The 11,406-nt window shown below is 39.4% G+C and overlaps 1 protein-coding gene across 2 annotated transcripts in view; it reads right to left on the reverse strand.

The window, feature by feature from the left end:
* LOC111868763 (epsilon-sarcoglycan) overlaps window positions 1–11,341 on the reverse strand; it is a 16,593-nt gene extending 5,252 nt beyond the window's left edge. The window contains exons 1-9 of one of the 2 annotated variants that reach the window (XM_033753159.1): window positions 10,833–11,341; window positions 10,620–10,741; window positions 9,796–9,935; window positions 8,676–8,754; window positions 7,769–7,970; window positions 7,011–7,185; window positions 5,651–5,892; window positions 2,427–2,669; window positions 1,750–1,815 (exon numbers count right to left, since the gene is read on the reverse strand). In XM_033753159.1, the coding sequence (XP_033609050.1) occupies window positions 1,750–1,815; window positions 2,427–2,669; window positions 5,651–5,892; window positions 7,011–7,185; window positions 7,769–7,970; window positions 8,676–8,754; window positions 9,796–9,935; window positions 10,620–10,740 (1,268 nt within the window). In that variant the 5' untranslated portion in view covers window position 10,741; window positions 10,833–11,341. The remainder of the gene's footprint in view (window positions 1–1,749; window positions 1,816–2,426; window positions 2,670–5,650; window positions 5,893–7,010; window positions 7,186–7,768; window positions 7,971–8,675; window positions 8,755–9,795; window positions 9,936–10,619; window positions 10,742–10,832) is intronic. The other variant, XM_023859714.2, reaches the window with a different exon arrangement.
* Window positions 11,342–11,406: the final 65 nt, after the last annotated feature.

The following is an 11,406-nucleotide window of genomic DNA, read 5'->3' on the forward strand; positions in this document are numbered from 1 at the left end:
GTCGAAATCAATTTCTGATTCACTTTCCTCAACGCCGCTCTCAGAATTGTCGGTACGACAATCTGATTCGGAGTCGTTTATGAGTTGAAATATGTCAGCGTCTTCCAAACGAGACGTCGCCATGGTGGGGGCTGACAACTTCATTGAATACTAGGTTTGAAAGTTATGACACTGTTTGGCTGTGGCATAAAGACGGTAGCCTTGAGAGTTCTGATAATAAACTAACCGAGCAGGGTCAGAACAGAGAACTTGTTTTCTTATAAACGAAGAGATACAACACGCTCACATCTCTGCATACCGAAAGAAGGTACGTGTATAAGCTTCGAGACATGCAAGACTAAACATGTCTACATAATCATCTGCTGTGTTGCTACATCTACATACAGCATTCTTAGTTCCAAGAACTGTACGAATTCTTGTAGACAGACGACAAATTTGGGAATTTTATATTTGGAATCAGTCTAAAAAGTTTTACACATTTTATAAAGTCTGTAAATTACAATATCTGATTCTATATTATTTCTAGAAAAAAACAGCGTTTATTTGGTTCGTTTATCACAAAAATTGTAGAAATCACAGCAATTTTAGGAAATGATTACAGTTTTTATTGCTTTAAAATTGCGGGTATTTAAATCAAATCCATCCCACTGCCATTACCGGAATTTAAAGGGCCATCACTTAAAGGTTAAATCACCGGTCCGTGAAGTGTTAAAATAGACTTACACATACTAAATGGTCATTTCTGACTAACTCTGGATCCATGGAATGTAATATTACGTGTCTGAGTGGCTACAGATGGGATTTGGATTGGTAATTGGATTTATTGAACTCTTACAGAATGTAAATACAAATAATTATAGTGCTAATGCTAATTCACACTCTTTGAAATTCACTACAGCACATACAGTCTTCTCTGTCTGCTTTGTCTTCACTGGTTGTCACTTGGTAATGGCTTTCAGTGCTGTAGCCTCCTCATCATCGATGTTCATGTTCTGTCTCACAACTCACTCATTGCTCCAACTGACTAACTCCCAGGCTGGCAGCCACCATATACCAACCTCCTACTCTTCTCATTGCCATCGCAAGACTCTCTTTTAATCACAGCTGCTCGCCATGTAGCCTCACCATGGACCACACAGAAAACACCTCTCCCAATAGTTCTTCTATTGTTGCTTAGTAACAGGTGTGTTTGCAGAGCCATTCCCTAGCAATGGCTGTCTCAGCTGGCTTCACAGTTCTTTCCTTAGGCAAATATGCCACAGTATATAAGCATCACTCGGCTAATTAACACCAAAGCAGTTGTTTCAGAATACATAGAGACTACGAGGTGTGGAAAACAGGACTGTAGCTTAATTCATCAAAGTCCAAGACCTTACCTAATATTTCATAATACTCTGGCTTTTGAAAAAGAGGGATTTTGTCTTGTTCAATCCCCAAGCTGAAAAGCAATCCATTACTGGCTCTCCAAGACTGTTTATCCAATTTTCAGCTAACCTCCATACATGGGTGCCATGCCTTCCATCTGCAACCTGAGGCTGTGTCATGCCATGATGACAAGAGATCCACTTAACATGGAAGTTTCATTAAAACACAATAAAATTCAGCAATAACAACCGCATAACACATCTGTGTCTCTGAAAAGTTTTTAAATTACATTTTACATGCAAAATAGGACTGTTGTACCTGCAATGTACTTTACTTCCAAATAAATGTGATGCTCCTGATTCTTTCATACAGAAATATTCTCACCTGTGGGTTGGCCCTGTGTATGGTGGGGGATGGGGGCGATAATATGTATTGCATTCCACAGACATCCTGCAAAGAGATTTCTTGCAATAGAATAGTATTAATATGTAATGCACCACATTACATCAATCCTGGAATAAGTCTGCCTTCAAAATTATGATTCACTTTCATAGGAACTTCTGTTTGCCTCAACTCTCATGACCTATGCTGAATCAAATCTGACACTTGCATAAATTTCTTTCCAATGTTAGACCAAATGGTAAAAGTGCTTACTCTAATATAAAGAGAAGGAATCACCTTTGAAACTCACATATCCCTTGTTCTGGAAGACTGAACTTTTCCCATGAGGATGTTGGAGTTGTTTACCATCAACAATTATTATTTTGAAGAAAGCAGTCTTCTGGGATTTTGCCCAGAAGACTGCTTTCTTCATAGTCACCGCCGTGAAAGCCTCAAATCTTACAATTATTATTTTTTTCAAAAGGTCAGGTTCTTCCAACAATTTTACTGATATGTCTGAACCAATTTNCACAGAACAGACAATGATGTAGTCAAGTACCAAGCACAAATTTTGCCAATTCCTGCACAAATATGAGGAAGGTTATTCACATGTCCAACCTAGCATGTTTCCCTCTAATGCCAAGTACACATTATTAATTACACCCTGTAGTCATACATACCTTGGAGTACTTGTTTGAGGCAAGGAGCTGCTGGGACTGGCAGTTCGTGAACGAGATACTGTAGTAGAACACTGATCAGAAGGTGGATTTGGAACCTGCCTCTGGCTAGACAGAGATCTAAGAGTGTTGGTTGCTCGATGCACGGCTGTGTACTGCACCATCTGAACTGCTGGTGTTTCCTTGTTGCGTTTACTTCTGTAGAGACAGCGTACCTTGTTTACAGACTCAACAGTGATTGTGTTCCTGGCACATTAGTAATCAGAAAACATAATGATACATTTTTAAAATTCCAAACAATTATTTTAGTTTATCTCTGTAGAAGCATACTGTAACCGAATTAGAATCTGCATTCATTATTTAATTTGCTGCAGAATACTGATCTTTGCATACACCTATTGTTCACTTATATCTTGGCAGATATCATTAGCAGTTGTGGTGGGGACTGCTTGGATAAGAGCCATATGGAAGACTAGAAAATAGAAATAGAATGGATAACATCAGGATGGAAGTTAGCAATGTAAGTTGTGAGGATCAGATATATATGGCATTGGTTCAGAATTGTGTCCAGTGGTGGACTTCCTGTAAGTAGATTGTTGTGAAATTGAATTACAGTTGTATAATTACAAGCAGAGAAATTCTGACATGGTGGACCTTATGACATTTGTGTAACGATTCCTCCCCTGATCTGCTGCTTGTGGCAGACAAGAATATTGAATATCCGTCCCATTTATCATAAGATTCTCATTTTCTTTTGTAACTTTATACAATTTTAAAGGTTATTTCATGACTTTCAATACACATTATCTTTTACATTAAACAACTTCCGATGTACCCATTTGGAATAGGTACATTAAATTCTACATTATTATACAGAATGTAGCAATAAATCCTACCTTTGTCCAGTGCTTATAATTATATAGCATTAAATCACAGACCAGTGAAAATTAAATTTAAAGTCATAATAATGATGAATGACTGATGACTATTCTTCCAGCACAAGCAAATAAGTACAGGAAAAACAAAATAAAACTATGATAAACCAATAAACCAATCAATCAACTCCTCAGAGCAAAGTCCTTCTTGATAAACTGAGAGTGAAGCAGCTGGTCAGGCAATTCTCCACCCTTTACGAGACCCAAACAATCATTAGTGTTCATACCACTGGACCCCCACCTAAAACCAGTTGAAACCATGAAGAAAGCAGTTTTCTGGGATATGGCACCATGTAGATGTTGTGTTCACTGACGTTTCGGAGGAACATATTGCCTCTATCTTCAGGGTAGAAGAAAAAGAAGAAAATCCGCAAGTGAAGAACCTGTGTGAGCAGGTGCAAATAGACTAATGTTGAGAACAAACCCACCTGTATAGTAGCAGGAAGAGAAGGGAGAGGGGCTACATGGGAAATCAGTAGAGAGGAGAGGGGAAGGCTTGCTATGGTTGTCGGGCATGGACTTGCGTGGCCTTGTGGATCTAGCATCATGTCCTGGAGGTTTCTTGAGGGAACAGATGAGAGGCTTCCACGACTTGCTGAGACAAAACCCCACCTCTCTGTTCATATTGTCGGGATGGAGTTTAATCTCAATGGCCTCCCTAATGATGCAATTCAAATAACGGGTCTTGGTGGCTAGGATGGAGGTATTCTGAAGCTGAATGCAGTGTCCTAAATTGATGCTGTGTTCAGCCACAGATGACTTGTCTGGATGTTTGAGATGGATGAGCCACTGACGCTACTCCAAACCTCGAGACCACGGAACGGACCATCTGCCCAATATATACGTTGCCGCACTCACATGGGATACTGTATCTACCCAGTTTCCTTAGTCTCAGGCTATCTCTGACTCACCAGAGGAAACTAGATAATTTATTTGGAGGCAGGCCCACTAATTTGATGTTGAGCCATGACAGCATTCTGCTGATTTGGTTGAATATAGTCCCAACATAGGGCAGGAAGGCGACTGAGCCCGGTTAATCATTGGGCTGACTGATGTTTGGACAGTTGAGAACTCTGCGGATCTGCCAGTTGTGACCGTTCTGCCTGAAAACATCCCCAAGGAGCACCAACTCCGCATGTAGGCTGTCTTGACCGCATAGAGCTATAGCCTTGTGCACCAATATGGAAAGTACAGCTAGCTTGTTGGATGGGTGGTAGTGGGACGCAGCATTAAGGTAGAGGTTTGTATGGGTGATTTGCAGTACACTCTATGGCCCAGAGAACCGCTGGGTCTCCTGTAAATATCTATATCCAGGAAGGGGAGGTGGCAGTCAATTTCAGTCTCCATTGTGAACTGAATACATTGGTGGATACTATTTAGTTGGTTCAGGAAGTCCTTAAACTTGTCAGGCCCGTGTGGCCAGAACACGAAGGTGTCGTCCACGTGGCGAAACCAGCAGCGGGGCTTGTGTGGGGACAAGTCAAGTGTCTTCTCCTCGAAGTCCTCCATATATAAGTTTGCGATGACCGGAGACAGTGGTGAGCCCATTCCCACACCATCAGTTTGTTCACAGAACTGGCCATTGAAGCTGAAGTATGAGGTGGTCAGGACCTGGCAGAAGAGTCTCAAGATACCTTTTTCGAAATGTCATCCTAGCAGATCCATAGTATCCTTTATAGGCACCCTGGCAAAGAGCGACACTACATCGAAACTGGCCATTTTGTCATGAGGATCGACTTGGAGAGAACCCAGGGCATGGACTTTTTTACCCTGAAGATGGAGGAAATACGTTCCTCCAACACGTCGGTTAACACAACATATTCCAGAAGACTGCTTTCTTCATAGTCACCGCCGTGAAAACCTCAACTCTTACACAGATGAAACCATTTCACTTCCTCATGTTCTATTTCCTTAAGATCCATCCTAATTCTCATTACCGACAATGCTACTCTACAGACTATATCTCATGGAATTTCTTCCTTCCTAAGATCATGCCAAAGCTGTCCAAATGTGAGGTCTACTGTGACACTTTGTAACATCCTACTTTTCTTATAGTACAGGGCTGTAGAACCCTGATCCACCCCACAAGCTGGAGGACCCCTGCTTGCAGGCTGACCATCATTGCTTATTTCAAATATCTGGAGCTACCTTCTACATCTTCAGGTCAGCTACTCTATGCACTACCTAAGGACACTTCATGCTGCAGGGAGATGAGATACAAATACTACAGACAATAAACATACAGTGTGACAAATGTTCTAAATGTGTAGCTGAGTAAACCAGCATACTCACATTCCTTCATGATGGAAGCACAATATGAGTGAAAGAATCAGTACCAGTATTATCATCACCAGCATTGGTATCATAATTGTGTAAACAAACTCGCTCACATAACTTCGTTGTGGCACCTGAGACTTTGATGGACGTATCCAGAAATCTTCTTGACCAAGACTTAATGGTCGATGATCAGCCGGTGATTCTAAATCTGGTCCAGCTGGAAAATGCTGATGCAAAGATGACGAACTTGCCTCAACCTGAATACGAATTCAAAAGTATGCAAAACTGTAGGCACCAGTCAACCACATTTTAGCAGCAGCACACATTAAACTGCATAGTTTCTTAATAGCTGTAACATCTAATTTATGTAGCAAACACTGTTCAAACTTTCTGAACTCATCTTGTGATACTCCCCTGTGCCAGTGCTCAGAAAGTCAAAGCAACCTTGTCTCTTCAAAGTTGTCCTTTTTATTTCTTCCTGCATAGTGGATATCTAACTAACTATGTAATTACTAATTAACACTGCAGTAGCAGAGCAGTTTTAAATGCTAATTACCTGACTACATAGCAAACATCATTGTATTTGGTGCCCCTGAGTTCAGCGGTCTTGAGAGAGTACGCTGCCCTTGTTGGCAACGTCTTGAAGCAGCAGTCATCAAGATGGTAACCTCGACAGAACAGTGTGTGCTATTGGCATTAATTCTGATTGAAATTTGAGTGAAGGAAAGCACCAAGCAGGTCTGTAATGCACATATCAGGTAATACTCGTAAGTGTGGAACAACTGGAGTGTGATGAACAATAAGAAGGGTGCTGCTGGTCAGTGTCACTGAAGAACCCTAGCCAAACCTGAGCTCAATTTCTGATGCAGGATGCAAATGGTCATACAGGCTGATGGCATATATGTGGAAAACGTGTCAGACGTCAACTACAGTGATATTTACTATGTAGTTAGGTACTTATATGTAACTGAAACTGAAGCATCTTCATGAAAAGACCCTGTATTTAATCTGAGTTTGCATTCCACTTTTTGCCATTGATGTGCAATGTCAGTTAATATTCTCTAGTCTTTTCTTTACTGTGATAATAAAGAGAAGACGATAAAAGAATATTAACCGATGTTGCACACAGATGGCAAAAAGTGGGATGCAAAGTCAGTTCTAAACACGACGCTGTAATTTAATATCCTATACTTCATACACTTACAATGTTTGCTGTATTCCAAAACTCTGGAAAATTTTGTACAATTTACATAATAAAGGATGTTTTAATTTTATTTATTTTTTTAATTAGAATGTGTATTATATTCCAGAGGAGACAGGTGCAGGCATATTACATGCAGCAAAACAAGGCACATATAACTGCAAACATCCTTACGAGTCTGAAAGCACACCAATCAAGAACAAAGCCTTCATCTCGGAAGAGTCGTTCTACAGTTGTTCGTTTGAAATCCCGTGGACATGAACCCCGCTTCCACAGTGGTTTCACTTCATCCTGCAGTTTCACAAGTGCAACAGAAAACTGTGCTCTGCTGCCAATTCTCAAAACAACACTGTCAACAGAAATATTGAGAGAAATTAACTTTTAAAGCAGAGTCACTATAAAGAATTTAATTTTTTATTATAACAGAAGTTATATAATATTGTTCTGATCTTTTTCACTGACTAATCTCTCCAGCATGTCACAGTAGATATGCTCTTGAATGAAACAAGGAACACTTCCTACTATTTATGTTATGTTTCATGAATCGTACTGAGAGGTGTTTGTAATTTACCAAATAAAAATAATATTGTATTTAAGCATTCTGTTGCATTACTATATCTAATACTAAAGTGAAGGGGACATTCGGTAGCGCAGTTGGTTGAGGGGCTATGCTACAAGCCAGAAGGTCATGGGTTCAAGACCCAATGGGGTCATTGAATTTTTTTCAGTTGACCTAATCCTTCCAGCCGCACTTTGCCCTGGGGTTTACTCAGCCTCTAACAGAAATTAGTACCAGGAATTAATTAAATAATTTTCCTGGGGAGTAGAGCGTGGCCGGCTTCATCAAACTTAAAAGTTTTGATAAAATAGCTTTTGTTACAGCTCCAATAGTGATGTAAATATTCACAGTTCAGTTTGCTAGTAACACTAACCCTTCTCCTTCATTTGGCCGAAGTGGATGTCTAGCTCCAAGGTGCACAGCTGATGCCAAAAATGTGACATAAAGATCACTTTCACTTTCACGCCACAGCTCACAACGAAATACATCCAACAGCCGGTTTAGACGATAGGAGTCAAACATATCCTCCACATTCAAATTATCAATCTTCATCTGCACTTCATGTTTTGCTGGATCTACAAAAAGAACACTAGATCTGACTGACTGCATGACAGGTCAATTTAAATTATTCTGGTGGGAGGGTCATAGACAGAACCAGGTGACCTAGAACTTGTGGCAAATACATTTCTTACATATTTTCAGGCTCACTGTATGTCAAAGAGCAGTCACCTTCATACAAGAATACTTATCATTTAAGCAATCAATTCTTAGAAGACAACCTTCAGTTCGGTATTTACTGTTATTAAGTAAAACGGGTTATAATGTAACACGTCTATTTTTTAGTCAACCTTATCTTATAATATGTCCTATATATATATATAGCTTGAAACAAAATTCAAGTACAACCCTTGCACAGCGTGATTCCTTGTTAAAAGAAAATAGCTGAATATACTGAATAGTACATGTCCTATCATGTTTAGTTTTCAAGTCACACAACACCACCAAATGGTGCAAGCTATCAAATGATCAAACTCTGGGCACTTCACAGTTATAACAGGTGTTCAAAACTGCCTCCACCTTCTTCAAGGCAGACGGCAGTGCACTGCAATGACCTGCTCTTGAAAACACATTACTTTAGCATATTGGATCAACTGTTGTCATAGTCACTCCATAGCTCAAGTGATTAGCTGCTGGCTTCCTTGCCTATACCCGATGCTCCTCTTTGCTTCACATTAAGGTCAGAAAATAACATAATGAGAAAAAATATATAATTTCCTTACCTGGTTTCTCTTGAACATTCATATGAACCACTCTCCGACGTGTTTCATAGTTCTTTCGATTTAGTCCAACAATCTCCAGCTGAAAATTAAGAAAAAATATCATAAAAACTCTTGAACATTTTATTTTTCGTATGTATTCACATCATAGTTTACATACATTTGTAACAATAAATATACTCATCAATACTCCATTTAGTTCTACACTTTGATAATTACAGCATTTAAGTTTCAGAAGATTTTTAAATGATTTTCATTATATTATTTGTCAGACTGACAAGATATAGAAACAGGCATACCATCACTGTCACTCACTCACTCATGGGGATGAGCCTATCACAAGAAGCCGCCAATTGTGCAGCTACTCAAGAAGTTCCCTACATTTGATAGAACCCAAAGGTTCATTACCGTGTTCACAAGAGCCCTCCACTGGTCCCTGTCCTCAGCCAGATCAATCCAATCCATACCATCCTATCCTATCGCTCTAAGATCATTTTAATATTGCTCACCCACCTACATCTTGGTCTTCCCAGTGGTCTCTTTCCTTCTGGCTTTCCAACCAATATTGTATATGCATTCCTCTTCTCCCCTATTTGTGCTACACGCACTGCCCATCTCATCCTCCTTGACTTGATCATTCTAATTATACTTGGCTGAGTACCATTTACAATTGTTTAAACAGTATTTCTCTCTTTCAAGCTTCAAAATCTTGAAATTTATATCAGAATCATTTCCTTACTCTGATATGGGTATGACTTGACTTGTCCTATATCATGTACAATGATCTACTAGAGTGACGAAATCAATCACTCAATCAATCGCCTAAGAATAATAATTTAATGTGTAACTCTTGACATGCCCTTGTGATACAAGAAGTAATATGACAAACTGAATGTTTCATAAGGTAACAGAGGTTTGTGATTATATTTGATGGGCAGAGCAGGTGTTCACAGAATTGAGTAATATTGGAAGAAATTTATATGTGAATATGCTATTGGCCTGTTGGCTATGCCACATGTATAAATGTGCCAAGTGCGAGAAGTATCCCTTTTGCCATATGGATTTTGGTAGACTTTTATACTGCATATGACTACGACAATCAAATATAACATGATACACTAACCTCTACATCATCATGTTGCTGAGGAGGAACTCCATACAAAAAGCCTGTCTGATGTCTGTCACTGTATACATAGTGAATCCAAGGAGGGAGATCTGGTGCATTTAACAGTGAAGGCCGATAAGAAAACTGATCTGTTGCGCCTATAAATGAAAAAAAAAAAAAAATTAATTTTGCTTTCTAATGCTTTTCTGTCGGTTATCAGTACTAGATGATTACATAGCATCAAACAGTAGAATGATGAGTGAAAGATGAATGTAAAGAATTCAGAAGGAAGCTGTCATAGCCTGATCATGATACTACCATGGAATTTGCCTGGTTGGATTGAGGAAAACATCAATCAGGACAGCCAGTATCCTGGCAAAGTTGAGAACAAAGCACCTCCTAAATATACTGCTATGCCAGTCTATTTGCTGCTTGATGAAAGCAGTCTTCTGGGATTTGGCACCGTGTATATGTGGTGTTAACCGACGTTTCGGAGGAACGTATCGCCCCCATCTTCAGGGTAGAAGAAAAAGTATAAGAAATCTGCAAGCGACAACACCGTGAGAAACGGTACGTTCCTCCGAAACGTCGGTTAACACCACATATACACAGTGCCAAATCCCAGAAGACTGCTTTCTTCATAGTCACCGCCGTGAAAACCTCAAATCTTACATATTTGCTGCTTGTTTCTGAAACATATTTCTCTACATATTGGTGCAGTGTTTTTCAGTATCAGTATTCTGCACTCTTACACAATTATCATAAAACAAACAGCTATACCTAGTAAATTCATAATACTTTATACAGGTTTACATATGTTGCATGCAAAATTTAGCCCATACCTTGTAAGGTCCAATTGAACATTCCAGGTTCAATTGGCAGTATAAAAACCTTTGTCATGTGTATATTTTCAGCTATTCCACTAATCCAGCAACCCACAAACACGATAAGGAAACACAGCATCCTGTAAGAGTTATTATTATATTACAACTTGCATGGTGAATTTTAATATGCTATTATCTGTGTTTATTGGCATAATGAATTAATTTTATCACCTCAAAAACTGCGTCCGAAACAACCACAAATTGAATATTACAGAAATCACAAAAATATGTTTTAAGTGTAAAAACTGCAAATAAACGGCATCGGTGGTTTACCAGGTACGTTTACGATATCTGGAATTTTCTTTCTTATTACACTAATATTAAACATATCGGAAACATGTCTTTAAGATACTGTAACAACAACCATTATTAACTAATCTCCTTCCAAGCTCGCCAGCTATAATATTATACATTACGGCCCACTGGGCCCACTCCCTATTCTCAAAGACAACTCCAAGCCTTCACGACCGTTCACGACGTCCGTGACGTCCGTGACTCCGTGACTATGTGTGCGCGAGTTGCACTTACATATCCCTGCTCACTACGGCTAGCGGGCGGAGAGAGTGATCATTAATTGACCGCACCGGAGTTAGACCAACTCATGCCAATTGTCATGTTTATAACAGACATATGGATTTTTTAATAATGCTGGTGTGTTCCATGGGAAGTTGTCACAACCTGCGCTTTACCGAGTTGACGAAGTACCAGTAACGTATACATACATGAACCAACTGAATGACCTGAA

The sequence above is a fragment of the Cryptotermes secundus genome, unplaced genomic scaffold, assembly GCF_002891405.2.
Source record: "Cryptotermes secundus unplaced genomic scaffold, Csec_1.0 scaffold174, whole genome shotgun sequence".
Taxonomy (NCBI): Eukaryota; Metazoa; Arthropoda; class Insecta; order Blattodea; family Kalotermitidae; genus Cryptotermes; species Cryptotermes secundus.